The sequence below is a fragment of the Gouania willdenowi genome, chromosome 9 (genome assembly GCF_900634775.1).
Source record: "Gouania willdenowi chromosome 9, fGouWil2.1, whole genome shotgun sequence".
Classification (NCBI taxonomy): domain Eukaryota; kingdom Metazoa; phylum Chordata; class Actinopteri; order Blenniiformes; family Gobiesocidae; genus Gouania; species Gouania willdenowi.
Window position 1 is genome coordinate 40,905,090 of NC_041052.1, and position 15,058 is coordinate 40,920,147.

Below are 15,058 nucleotides of genomic sequence, written 5' to 3' on the forward strand. Positions count from 1 at the left end.
AATTCTCAGTGGTCTCCATCCTAGTTCTAACCAGGTCCAGCCCTGCTTAGCTTCTGAGTTCTGATGAGATCAGCCAATCACAGGCAGGTATGGACACATATAGATTAAGCTCAGAAATGTGGGTGTTTTTCATTATTTTTAATTACCTTAATGCATTTTCACCCCAGTTTAAGTGTTCATCATATTTTAGTTTTTAGGGTCTTATGAGAGCCTTATCTCAGAAAAATATTTTTTTCCCATTTTTATGCCTTGCTATAGTCTTATCTCATTTAAAAAATTCACATTTTTCCATTTTTATGCCTTACTATAGTCTTATCTTATGAAAGAAAATCCAACATTTATCCATTTTTATGCCTTACCATTGTCTTATCTCATTTAAAAATTCCAATGTTTTTCCATTTTTATGACTTACAATAGTCTTATCTTATGTTAAAAATGCCAACATTTTTTTCTTTTTTATGTCTTACTCAAGTCTTATCTTTAAAAAAATCGAATTTTTTTCATTTTTATGCCTTACTATAGTTCTATCTCATTAAAAAAAATCCACATTTTTCCATTTTTATGCCTTACTATAGTCTTATCTCAATAAAAAAAATTTGACATTTTTCCATTTTTATGCCTTGCTATAGTCTTATCTTATGAAAGAAAATCCAACATTTATCCATTTTTATGCCTTACCTTAGTATTGTCTCATTTAAATCATCCAACATTTTTCCATTTTTATGCCTTACTATAGTCTTATCTTATGAAAGAAAATCCAACATTTATCCATTTTTATGCCTTACTATAGTCTTATCTTTTAAAAAATCCACATTTTTTTTCATTTTTATGCCTTACTATAGTCTTATCTCATGAAAGAAAATCCAATACTTTTCCATTTTTATGCCTTACTATAGTCTTATTTCATTAAAAAAAATCTAAATTTTTCCATTTTTATGTCTTACTATAGTCTTATCTTATGAAAGAAAATCCAATATTTATCCATTTTTATGCCTTACCATTGTCTTATCTCATTTAAAAATTCCAACGTTTTTCCATTTTTATGCCTTACTATAGTCTTATCTCAATAAAAAAATCCACATTTTTCCATTTTTATGCCTTACTATAGTCTTATCTCAATAAAAAAAATTGACATTTTTCCATTTTTATGCCTTGCTATAGTCTTATCTTATGAAAGAAAATCCAACATTTATCCATTTTTATGCCTTACCTTAGTCTTGTCTCATTTAAATCATCCAACATTTTTCCATTTTTATGCCTTACTATAGTCTTATTTCATTTAAAAAATTCACATTTTTCCATTTTTATGCCTTACTATAGTCTTATCTTATGAAAGAAAATCCAACATGTATCCATTTTTATGCCTTACCATAGTCTTATCTCATTTTAAAAATCCAACATTTATCCATTTTTATGCCTTACCATAGTCTTATCTCATTTTAAAAATCCAACATTTTTCCATTTTTATGCCTTACTATAGTCTTATCTTATGAAAGAAAATCCAACATTTATCCATTTTTATGCCTTACCATAGTCTTATCTCATTTAAAAAATCCAACATTTTTCCATTCTTATGCCTTACTGAAGTCTTTTCTTTAAAAAAATCCAAATTTTTCCATTTTTATGCCTTACTATAGTCTTATCTCATTTAAAAATCCAAATTTGTCCATTTTTATGCCTTACTATAGTCTTATCTCATTTAAAAAAATCCAACATTTTTCCATTTTTATGCCTTACTATAGTCTTATCTTATGAAAGAAAATCCAACATTTTTCCATTTTTATGCCTTTCCATTGTCTTATCTCATTTAAAAATTCCAACATTTATCCATTTTTATGCCTTAGCATAGTCTTATCTCATTTAAAAAATCCAACATTTTTCCATTCTTATGCCTTACTGAAGTCTTATCTTTAAAAAAATCCAAATTTTTCCATTTTTATGCCTTACTATAGTCTTATCTCATTTAAAAAATCCAAAATTGTCCATTTTTATGCCTTACTATAGTCTTATCTCATTTAAAAAATCCAACATTTTTCCATTTTTATGCCTTACTAAAGTCTTATCTTATGAAAGAAAATCCAACATTTTTCCATTTTTATGCCTTACCATTGTCTTATCTCATTTAAAAATTCCAACATTTATCCATTTTTATGCCTTACCATAGTCTTATCTCATTTTAAAAATCCAACATTTTTCCATTTTTATGCCTTACTATAGTCTTATCTTATGAAAGAAAATCCAACATTTATCCATTTTTATGCCTTAGCATAGTCTTATCTCATTTAAAAAATCCAACATTTTTCCATTCTTATGCCTTACTGAAGTCTTATCTTTAAAAAAATCCAAATTTTTCCATTTTTATGCCTTACTATAGTCTTATCTCATTTAAAAAATCCAAAATTGTCCATTTTTATGCCTTACTATAGTCTTATCTCATTTAAAAAATCCAACATTTTTCCATTTTTATGCCTTACTAAAGTCTTATCTTATGAAAGAAAATCCAACATTTTTCCATTTTTATGCCTTACCATTGTCTTATCTCATTTAAAAATTCCAACGTTTTTCCATTTTTATGACTTACTATAGTCTTATCTTGTGAAATAAATTCCAACATTTTTCCATTTTTATGCCTTACTATAGTCTTATCTCAATAAAAAATTCCAACATTTTTTCATTTTAATGCCTTACTATAGTCTTATCTTGAAAAAAATTCAACATTTTTATCTCGTGAAATAAATTCCAACATTTTTCCATTTTTATGCCTTACTATAGTCTCACTAAACCACTGTAACACCATGAATTCTCAGTGGTCTCCATCCTAGTTCTAACCAGGTCCAGCCCTGCTTAGCTTCTGAGTTCTGATGAGATCAGCCAATCACAGGCAGGTATGGACACATATAGATTAACCTCAGAAATGTGGGTGTTTTTCATTATTTTTAATTACCTTAATGCATTTTCACCCCAGTTTAAGTGTTCATCATATTTTAGTTTTTAGGGTCTTATGAGAGCCTTATCTCAGAAGAAGAACTTTCCAAAATTTTGTAATTTTATGCCTTACTTTAGTCTTATGTCTGAAGTTGGTTGAATTTGAGATTTTTGCCCTTTTATGACCCTTACTGCATTCTTTGCCCATTTTAAGTATGTGGATTATATTTACAGTAGTTTTTAGTGTCTAAAGATGTCGATAGCCTTATCTCAGTAAAAAAAAAAAATCCACGGTTTTTATTTATTTTTATTCTTTTGCACAGACAGTTTTTCCAGATTTTATCTGAACTCAATTACAACTCAATTATAATTGCAAAAGCAAGAGATTTTTTTCAAATACAATTACAAACATAATAATAATTGAGCCCAACCCTGGGTAGAACGTGTTTACTGAAATGTTGACTTTCTTCTCCCTGCAGTGAAGAACATCACCAGTCCTCCACAAACCGCCGACTCATCTACTCAGACCTCCCAGCCCACCCTGGCCCCCCAGGCTCCACCCACCCTGGCCCCCCAGGCACAGGTCACACTGCGATGGAACAGAAACCGCAGTAGGACCCCCCGCCGGCCCCGCCCCACCTCCATGGTGGACTACCAGAGCTACCAGCACACGCAGCATTTGGTCAGGAAGATCCTGGAGCAGCCGGCCGCTCGGGGCCTGGCCCCCGAGGTCCAGGAGCTGGTGGACAGCATACGGACGGTCCTGCAGTCGGACCAGGAGCACATGGAGGAGGCTGTACGTTGTGCTAGCTACATCGAGCAGGTGCTGAGGACCATACTTTACTATCAGATGAGTTCTGTTATACTCTGTTGCTCTGGCTGAGCGCTGAGTGTCTGAGTCCAGGTTAAAATTCTTAAAAAACTCTAAATAAATTAGCAAAAAAAGTCAGTGTGCATCATCGTCATCATTATCATCAAATTGCGACCCACTTTTTTTTAGAATTCAACCAACAAATTTAGTTTTCCAAAAATATCTGTTGAAAACACACATATATAATCTTTTTTATACTTATATATATTTTCTGGTGCTACATGCATTTCACAGCATGCCTGTCCAAAGAAAAGTTTATTTCAAAATAAAAGACAAGTCCAGCATAAGAGACATTAAGTATTCATTTATTTTTCACCGGCTGTCCGCGACCCACTTTTGGGTCCTGACCCACCAGTTGAGAATCACTGCAATAATCTTTATTTTTACAACAAACACGATCAAAAACTTATGATAGGAAGAAAAAAAAACATGATAAACAACATGTTTTTAATGCTTTCCTTTGTTAATTTTCCCCCTCTCTCTCTCTAGTACCCCATGTAGTGCCACCGCGTACCCCTAGGGGTACACATACCCCCATTTGAGAAACACTGCCATAATCTAACCATGTATTCTATTGTAGAGGTGTAAAGTTCTGCTCTGTGTCGTTCCAGGCATTCACAGATTCTGCTCTGGGGTCCCGTCCTCCTAAACCCCCTCAGCACTCCCACACATTCCCTCTGCGCCCCCACAGAACAGCTGGACTACTACATCTGTCCAGCTGTGGAGACCTCAGCTCCTACACCTGCCCCGTGAGCAGCAGGAAACCTGGTCCCAGGGGGGCCTCGAGGACGGGGTCCAGGTCGGGGTCCCGTGTGGAGCATCCTGAGAGGGCCCACAGCCTGGTGGGAGTTTCCAGAGAGACGGAGCTCTGAGGAGCAGATGTTTGACTGATGCTGATGTAACACTACAGTAACATCTGGACTGAGTGTGTGTGAATGTCATTTTATAAAAGCTTTATTAACGCTGGGCCTCATGTCGTTGGCTAATCATTCATGTTTCACATTTTAACGTTATATTTCAGACACTGGTGGAGAACCAGTGATGCTGTTGTTTTGTGTGAAAGTTTTTAATAAAGTGTTTCTGAAAGAAAAACAAACTAAACCTCAACATCACTTTTTTCTGATGAAAACAAATGTATTTGGTATAAAGTCGTGTTATTGATTCTAGTCCGACTCTAGAGTTACTGTACTCCATGGGTTTAAATTATCCCCGTTTTTCAAAAGTATTTATCTCAGTTTCTGGATAAGGGATTGGATCAAATCTTAAAAAAGAAAAATAACTGATTACGTAATCAGATTATATCACGTAATCCAACCTTAGTCTTGATCCAGATCAAACCTTTGGTTTGGGTTTATCCAGAACGTTTTAGTAGGATTGGGATTATTTTGATCCAAAAAATCTGGATTAAACTGATCCGTTAGAAAAGTGGATTCAGAGTCCAAAATGTGATGAAACTTTATCAAATAATCCTATATTTACATCATACAGTATAACCTATATATATATATATATATATATTCATGTGGTTCTAATATGATTGGTTCATCCATCAGACCTAGATTAACAATATAGACCTACAGTGATAGATAGGTTATAACAGTGTAGACCTACAGTGATAGATAGGTTATAACAGTATAGACCTACAGTGATAGATAGGTTATAACAGTGTAGACCTACAGTGATAGATAGGTTATAACAGTGTAGACCTACAGTGATAGATAGGTTATAACAGTGTAGACCTACAGTGATAGATAGGTAATAACAGTGTAGACCTACAGTGATAGATAGGTAATAACAGTGTAGACCTACAGTGATAGATAGGTTATAACAGTGTAGACCTACAGTGATAGATAGGTTATAACAGTGTAGACATACAGTGATAGATAGGTTATAACAGTGTAGACCTACAGTGATAGATAGGTAATAACAGTGTAGACATACAGTGATAGATAGGTAATAACAGTGTAGACCTACAGTGATAGATAGGTTATAACAGTGTAGACCTACAGTGATAGATAGGTTATAACAGTGTAGACCTACAGTGATAGATAGGTTATAACAGTGTAGACCTACAGTGATAGATAGGTAATAACAGTGTAGACCTACAGTGATAGATAGGTAATAACAGTGTAGACCTACAGTGATAGATAGGTTATAACAGTGTAGACCTACAGTGATAGATAGGTTATAACAGTGTAGACATACAGTGATAGATAGGTTATAACAGTGTAGACATACAGTGATAGATAGGTTATAACAGTGTAGACCTACAGTGATAGATAGGTTATAACAGTGTAGACCTACAGTGATAGATAGGTTATAACAGTGTAGACCTACAGTGATAGATAGGTTATAACAGTGTAGACATACAGTGATAGATAGGTTATAACAGTGTAGACATACAGTGATAGATAGGTTATAACAGTGTAGACCTACAGTGATAGATAGGTTATAACAGTATCAGAGTAACGATGGTATTTTTGTATGAACATCAACTCAATGTTAATAGAAAGTGCAAACCCATCAAAAAGCCTATTTTGCATTCCTTATTTTAACAAATTAATAGGGTTTTGTCATTTAAAAAAACACCATTCTGAATGTGTGAAAAAATATTACATGTTTTAAGTAAGTAAGTAGTTTATTTATAAAGCGCTTTTTGCAGATAAAATCACAAAGTGCTGTACAGAGTTGTGGTAAGAGTACAAGTACAACACAATAGAATAATAAAACAAGAGTGCATAAATATCATAAGAACAGCAACATTAAAGGATGAATAAAAATTAAAATCCAGTAACTAAAAGCTTTACTGTAAAGTGTAGTCTTCAGCAGTTTTTTAAAAGTGTCAGATCTTTACAAATTTGCAAATCTATGCTTGATGTACAAAGCAACACATAGTTTGGCTCCTGTTCCCCTGTGCAGGTCTCATTAGTCAGAGGAACAGTAGTGAGCGGCTCACTAGAGGCTCTGTCAGAGGTGACTGTGTGATCCCTCTGCGTAAAAGCACCTTCAGTCAGTCCGTCTGGTCCGTTAGAGGAACCAGAGACTGTTAAACAGCAGAGCACATACAGGGCTTTTTACACCTGCATCATTAACTGTGAGCTATTTTTTCTATCATGTATGTTTGTCACGTTAATATATTTTATTTGCTTTTTTAACATCATGGCCAGGGGACTACAGATAAAAAAATAGCCTCCGTGGCTAATTCTGGCTTTTTTACTCATGTTTAATGATGTGTTTTATTAAATTTCACTGTCTCCTATTGAAATAAACTAAACTGAAACTGAAACTCAAGTCTGTTGTTTGTAGTGATGCACAGAGAAAACAAGTAACTGGAACAGAGAACCAGCAAACACTGCACTCAGTGTGCGCTTGTCTGGATATAAAGCAGTGGATTGAGCGGTTGTTGTTCCAATCTGTTCCTCCCTCCCTGACAAAATCAGCGTCCACCAGCAGCTGGGAGTGTGCATGCATTCAGCGTTCAGTGAAGGTGGAATAAAGTTTCTTCTAATACCATAATCTACGTTGTTGGACTTTTAAATGCTTTTCATCCTCATGTATCATTTTATTCTATCCTACCTGTGTCTAACTTAGTGATTTACAGCAAGTCTATCCCTCCATGTTAAAGTGTATTTCACATATTAAAGCACATGAATCCAGTGTTGTATCATATATCATGTAGAACATCATAAATAATAACACTGCTTAATTTGAGCTACTTTACTCTCTCATTCTTTAAGTAACAGGAGGTTCTGAACATTTCAAGCTGCATTTTGGATTTCATCAGTTCATGTTTTGGTACTGCAGCTAAAATGAAGCAGAAAGCGGCCGCCGGCCTCATTTTATCATTAATTATTGTATATGTTACACACATTGTGGTTGGTGTGAATCTGGAGACGTTCTATATATTTAATTCATTAAATAACAATAAACAAACATTTTCTATCCAGACCAGCCCACTACATTATCAGTGACACCATGTGGAAGCTGTTATTAAGTCAGTGATGCTCAACATGTGGTTCTGTATGTCTCAATTTTAATTATTATTCCCACAGAAAACCTTAAAAGGGGAAAGTTTTAATCCCTTTTTACCTATTTCCTTTGACCATTTTGCAACTTCCTTCCTTGTCTTTTTTCATACTTTAGCTACCTATTGCTAATAAATATCCATTTTTTCCCTATTTTTGTCCATTTTTGCAAGTTCTTTTTGACACTTTTATCCCATTTTTGTCTTTTCTTTAAGTTTTTGGCCACTTTTCATCCAAATAAGCTAACTTTTGCCCAATAAATACCACTTTATTCATTTTTTTCTTACATTTTTGCCCTTTTTAACTATTGTTTGCCACATTTTGCCCATTTAAGCTACCTTTTGACGTTACCATCTGGTTCCTCTTTATTTGCCATTTTTGGCTGCACTCTTAACTGCTTTTGGCCTATTTTAATCACTTTTCACTCCTTGCCACGTTTTTGCCACTTTTGGACCATTTTTGGCCACCTGTAACCATGTCTGCCTCCACTCATTTGTAAGAAAAAAAAACAAAAAACGTCGTGGACCGGACTGGCCCATCGAGACGTTGTCCAGTATGCCAGACGGCCAGTCCACCTCTACCCACAAACCAACAGTAGTGACCCTGGGAATGAGGTGTTAGTGTTTGTAACTGAGAACACTTACATCGCCTCCTGGTGATGGCTGGAGGTCACACTCAGCTGTAGGGCTCAGGTCCTGTCTCATCACCCAGATGGGTTCTTTTGGCTCGTCGGGGGTGTAAGGAGATCTGACTGCTCTGGTCTTCACCTCCTCTATGGCCTCCTTTATGTCTTTGATAGCTAGTGATATGGCGTCTTTTTTCTCCTGACTGCTCCTGTCTGCTGTAGAATCCTCTGAGCTGCCCTCAGTCTGCCTCTCAGTGCTGTTTATAACACTCTGTGCACTGAGACTGTCTCTGAGCTCTGCATCAGCACCACCAGAACCACTGGTACCACTGGTGTCATTTTCCTCCTGCTCACAGCAGGTGGGTCACAGATCTCCTCGTAAACGTGCTCTGAGAGGGAGTAGATGTCGTAGGGCTCGGAGTACGCTTCAAGTCCAGCATCAGCATCAGCATCAGCATCAGCATCAGCATCCCTACAGAGGCTGGATGCGGGGGGTACATGTAGTTGGACTTATCTGATCTGAAACAACGTGCGAGAGTTGTTGACATTTTTGGCAATAATTTCAGAAAAGTATTGCTGTCTTGCTTTGAACAAGCCATCATTGAATTTTCGCAGACTTATTTTGTATAGTTCTAGATGAATTTGGAGTTTTGTTGATCTCCATTTACGCTCAGGTCTTCTACAGTCAGATTTCAAATTCTGCATTATCTGTCCTCCTCCGAGTTGTTTTCTGTGTGTTTGGTTTTCTCTTAGTTTTGATTGGAGCCACCACATCTATGACATTACAGACTTTTGTATTAAACTCATCCAAAAAATCATCAACTGTCTCAGCACTCAATGTTGGTGTCATTGCAATGGCTTCCATAAACTGTGCACTTGTGTTGTCATTTATGTAACTTTTCTTTAAACACACAGAAGTAGGAGGACCAGATGTTACACTTATTGAAATAAATAAAGTCTTGTGGTGCACTTTCATTGAGAATAGTATTACTGATACCATCATTCAACCATGTTTCATTAAGAAATAAAAAGTCCAAGTGATGTGTCAAAATAGTATCATTAATTAGTAGTGACTTGTTAACAAGAGATCTAACATGAAGAAGAGCTCATTTTAAAGACTTTACTGGAGACACTGGTGGACTTTTTGGATGACATGTTATAGGAGTCAAATTTTTATCTCTATAAAGCTTTTTGCTTTTCTTTAATTTAACAATTTTACCTGTGTTACCTGTCACCACAGGAATTAAAGAAGCTACATTAACTCCATAAGGCCCTGACTTTTTCTGGTTGTTCCTAAAAATAGAGCTATTGCAGTCTAGACCCAGCACACATTAGACCTGTGTCGTTCTAATTTGAACACAGCTGGCCTGAGGAGAAGAGTGATCCTTGGCCTGGTATCATCGAGGAGGGATGGGTGGTGCAGATTGGTTCTTTAGAGGAGATAAGATAGGACCATGGTGGGGTAAAGGGTGTGGTGTTAGTCTTGTTCGAGCCAGAACCAGCTCGTTCATCTGGGCAGTTAAATCCAGGAAGGCAGGGGTAGGAGAGAAGCTGGATGAGGTGGAAGTAGGTGAATTTTGGGGTGAAGCAGGTGGGTCCTGAGATGTGGGGTTGGGTTGACCTCTTCATTTTGGTGATTTTGATTTCTTGCTGGAAGCTCATCGACTCCATGTTCTTTCCTTGTTGTTTTGCTCTCCGATGGTACATGTTGTCCTCTGTCTTGATCAGGACTGATAGCAGTGTGACTGGTGAAGTAAAACAAGTTGGATGTGAAGAGTTTTACTCCAGCCTTGTTTAGACACAGTCCATCTGCTCTAAAAAGATGACGGCGTTCCCAAAAAATAGGAAAATGTTCTATAAAATTTAGTGAAAAGGCAGCACAAGCCGAAGACAAAAATTTATTCGGAGAGTAAATCCTTGAGAATTTCAGATCTCCTTTGCAGACTGGAGGTATCAGGCCACTGATGAACACCTTAGGCTGTAAACAGCTCACAGTTTTTAGTAGGGATGTAACGATTCACTCAACTCCCGATACGATTCGATTCACGATACTGGGTTCACGATACGATTCTCTCACGATTTATTTTACAAAATGGGACTGCAGACAAATTTTTTTTTTGGGAAAAAAACTAGAAAATACGGTTCTATTTTCCTTTTATTTTTCATTGTCAAAAGAATTCCTTGATAAACTATTCAAAACAATGCAATTTAACTAAAAATAAATCTTGAATGAAATAAATAAAGGAATAATACAAATGAAAATGAAGCCTATTAATTTAAATTCTGGTTCTATAATAAACAATGCAAAACTGCATAATAGTTCTTTTTCTTTTTAAAAGTGCAACTGAAAATGTATTTTGTGCCTTAACAATTGGACTTAAAAAAAAACAAAAAAACGTGATTGTACTGATTTACGTCATATTTGTTTGGACCAGCAGAGGGCGCTGGTAACACAGTGGTCGGTTGGCATGCAGCTATTCTAGCAGTGAAGAAGAGAAGCTATGCTAGCAGACAGAGCTAATAGAAAAACGAGACTTTTACAGATATTCAAGTAATATTACAGATATTCTTTCGGTGCTAAAGGGGTAAGGAATCATTTATTAACATATTTAAGAGTAGAAGGCGGCCAGAAAGAAAGTATTGGCAGACTCCGCCCGCGGCCTACACGCGTGGATGCCCTCTGCTGGTTAAAAAAAGTACTGCGATTCAATTTTCAGAAAATCGATATCAAACGTGAATCGATTTTTAACTGCCTTACGATTAATCGTTACATCCCTAGTTTTTAGCATTCCTGCTTTAACACTTCAGACTCCTCCTTGGCTAAATCATTTACCCAAAATGAATCACAACTTTTTTCAAATTTAGCGTTATAATAATTATCTAGTCGGAATTATACCACTCTTTAATAAAGACTGCCTTTTTTTATCTACTTTAATTTACTGTAAGAGCTCACACTCATCTTCCACTCACAAATCAACATTAATCCAAATTAAGTAGGATTTTATGAAATTGCTACATTTCAAGAAGAAAAGAAATAAAACTACTGTACATACTGTTGTAGACATACACATGTACAATCATACAAAGCATTCCTAGGTGAATGAAATATGTTGAAACATAATGAGGCTAAAAATGTCTTGAACCACAAAGTGTCTGTTTTATGTCAGGTGTAATCTGATAATATGTCTGCATATCATAAGATATGGGTTTTAGCAGTGGCGAGCCGTGCATTTCACACCTAAGCCTTCAGTGATGTCCTACACTGAATGAATCCACCTCTTAATACCATCATTATGACGCCATGTCTCTAGAAACCATACATTTATACAGAAACAAACATCGTCCAGTACAACTATATTTCCGGAGCATTTAAAATCAATACATCCGTATTAACAATTAAGAGTAGTAAAGTAAAAGTTATATGATCGCTTGGATACTGTCACAACTTAAAAATAAAAGGCAATTAGTCTACAAAAGTCCACTAAACAGCACATTGTCGCACCCGTAAAGCAGTTTCATTCATTCATCTCCGACAGTGGTGAAATGGTGTAGCTACTCCTTGAACGTTTGATATAGATTAAAGCAAAACAATTCAGTCCCTTCACTGAAGTCACAGGTGCGCCAGGTACCGGCACATTATGGGCTCTGTCTCGACGGTAAAGCACAGGCTGCACCCGGCGCAGACCGCTCCGCCAGACCGTCCAGACAGGGCTTACGAAATAAAATCACAAAAAGACAGGAAAAAAAAAAGCTTTGTACTCACCAAAACGACTATCCCCGCTTATTTGAACACAAAATCTATCCTCCTTTCTCTCCTCAAGAAGACTTCAATGACTGTTGTACAGTTTATCTGTCCGTCTCAGTTCCACCAATAAGTCCTTTTCTATCGACATGGAGGCTAGTGCTGAAAGCAGAGTCTCTCTGAACCTGTGAGCCAGAGATACCGCTCGTAGCTGCTGCTTTGAAAGTGGCGCACAAACCCTTTTCCCGGCTGGAACAGGTTAGCTAGCGCGGGGGTTGGACGACCTAACGGGACACCAGCTTTTATTTGGTTAACATCACGCTACTGCATAGCGCTGCCTCTCACTAGTGCGTATCCATCAGAGGACGTGAACGTCAGAACGTGTCACGTTGAACGTGAGACCTGCTAACTGGCCCTGATGTCGCCAACTCGAAATCTGATTGGTTATCACAATGTCTGTTTCAGTTCATTTAAGTGTACAGACGCCCCCAATGTTAATTCTGAAGGCCTCGGGAAGATTTCGTGGAGCCTGGCAACACGTAACAGCTCAAATATGATTGGATGAAAGCTATAAGATAAATATACAATCCTGGAAGCAGCGCAACCAAGAGGAAAGCTATGAAATGAAGAGAAAAGACTACGAGGAATAATGTAATACATATTTATGAAAAAAAAATATATTAAAATTACATTTATTTTCTGATTATGTTTAGGCCAGCAGAGAAGGCCTTGCTGGCCCTGACGGCCCACCACTGGGTTTTAGATGATTTAAAGTTGATCAAGGCATATTATTGCATTGGTAACTTACATGCAGTGTTGGGTAAGTTACTTTGTTACAAAGGACTAGTTATTTTCACATTCAGTGCAAATTAAGTCTGTAAGATACATGTAAAATAAATACATGTTTAAAAATAATTGAGGATAATTTTCTGCCTCAGCCTGTTTTGTGTTTTTGTTATTTTATGTCTTAATGGAGTCATTTTGTGTTTGAGTTGTTTATTGTGTGATCTTAGTCATTTTGTTGTTTTTATTTACATTATTTATCAGGAAATAAGCTCACAGGAAATGAACCTATGACATCATCAACAGTCGGCCTTTGATGCGTATGTTCTGTGATGTCATTGTGGATCTTTGTTGCCTTTTATGTTCATTTAGTCCTAATTTTTCTGTCACCATGTTTGGCTGTGTGAGGAAACTTTTCAAAAAAAACATTAATAGAAATAATAAAAATAACAAAAATCCATCATTTTTACATAGGGCTTTTTTTAGCACTAAAAGACACTTTAGGAAGTTTTTCCAAAAGTTTAAAAAGGACAAATCCAAAGATGTGGAGCGGAGCTGCATCCCACAGCAGATACCACAGCAGGAGGAAGATGAGCACCATGAGGGAGACACTGAAGACAAAGAAATATTCAGTCAGGACATCTTGTTTCCAGACTTGTCAAACATATCTTCAGATTCATCAGGGTTTGGTTGTAGTAGGACCATCATAAATCCAAATACTTTGACCTGGGCAACGATACCGTCTTTTCCTTCATCTTCCACTGGTTCAAACTCTAATGTATCTTCAACAGACTTGAATGACTCTTTCCTTAAAGTGCTGGAATATTCTTGTCATCACCCTGATGCCATGAAAACAACATTCCACCACAATTCAGCTGTCCTGAGGAGCAGCGAGGAGTTCACAAGCAGGTACAAAGAAGAGAAACTGCTCGGTGAAGGTGGATTTTCACAGGTTTACGCTGGAGAACGTCGGTCCACTTCTACACCTGTGGCCATTAAACATATCTCCAAGAAGGACGTGCAGCTTGTGAAAGTGAACTGTCAGGGTAATGTTTATGATGAGATCTTGGAGGTGTTCCTCATGGAGCAGGCGGCCGGTCGACTCTGCGACGGCAGCTTTGAAAATCCCGCCGTGATTGGCCTCATGGACGTCTTTCACCTGGAGACGGAGGTGATTATCGTCATGGAACGACCGCCGGACACAGTGGATGGGTTTGATTACTTATTTGAAGTAAATCATATACCAGAGGACAAGGTCAAGGTCATCTTCAAACAGATCATCAACGCCGCATTGCTAATGCACAAAAATGGCGTCTTCCACCGGGACTTGAAGCTGGAAAACATCCTCGTTAATAGGAGCAAAGGAACTCCTGAGATCAGAGTCATAGACTTTGGATTTGGGGATTTCGTAGAAAACGAGCCCTTCAGGTACTTCTATGGAACTCTAGACTATGCACCACCAGAACACATTCATAAGGAAGCTTACAAGGCTGAGGCAATGACTGTATGGCAAATCGGAGTCATGCTACATATGATCTGTACCATGGTCTGTTTCAAAACATCGGTTTACATAAAAAAAGACAAAGAACTCCTGAAGAATGTATCGAAGGGATGCAATGACTTCTTGAGCCAGTGTCTGGCCTTGGACCCAAATCAACGTCCAACCTTAGAGGATCTACTTCTACATCCCTGGCTGGAGTGAACTGGTCCCCACAAACCTAAAAGTTGTTTTCAACGTGGCAGACACCGAGGGTGCTCCGTCATGTAAATCATAACACCACCAAGGAGGTGGAGTTATGATTTAAGCAAAAGACACTTTTAAATGTAATGAAATAAAAGTCACAAATGACAATAAATTGGAATTTCTTTGCTTAAATGTAACCATGTCACTGCAAATGTCTTTTACTTTAGTTATTTACATTAAATGTTGATTTTTATGAGAAACTAGAATTGTTACTAAAACAATGAAATCATAGCAAAGAGGTAATAATTATGGGTGACTTAAACATAAATTGGGATGTTAACCAAGGAAGGAGAAGTTTGAAAAAGGTTGTGGATGAAATGAACATGACTCAGGTAATTAATGG

At 36.9% G+C, this 15,058-nt stretch overlaps 2 protein-coding genes across 6 annotated transcripts in view; both read left to right on the forward strand.

The window, feature by feature from the left end:
* Window positions 1-4,892, forward strand: part of fam189a2 (family with sequence similarity 189 member A2) — a 30,565-nt gene extending 25,673 nt beyond the window's left edge. For all 5 annotated transcript variants that reach the window (XM_028456488.1, XM_028456487.1, XM_028456485.1 and 2 more), the window contains 2 exons: window positions 3,405-3,748; window positions 4,408-4,892. In XM_028456488.1, coding sequence (XP_028312289.1) covers window positions 3,405-3,748; window positions 4,408-4,668 — 605 coding nt within the window. In that variant the 3' untranslated portion in view covers window positions 4,669-4,892. The remainder of the gene's footprint in view (window positions 1-3,404; window positions 3,749-4,407) is intronic.
* Window positions 4,893-13,351: 8,459 nt separating this feature from the next.
* On the forward strand, window positions 13,352-14,673 carry LOC114470126 (serine/threonine-protein kinase pim-2-like). Its single transcript, XM_028458137.1, has one exon. The coding sequence runs from the start codon at window positions 13,363-13,365 to the stop codon at window positions 14,671-14,673; it is 1,311 nt and encodes a 436-aa protein (XP_028313938.1). The 5' UTR covers window positions 13,352-13,362.
* The last annotated feature ends 385 nt before the right edge of the window (window positions 14,674-15,058 follow it).

Coding starts and splice junctions, on each gene's coding strand:
- LOC114470126 (XM_028458137.1), top strand. CDS start 13,363: ATGTTTGGCTGTGTGAGGAAACTTTTCAAAAAAAACATTAATAGAAAT.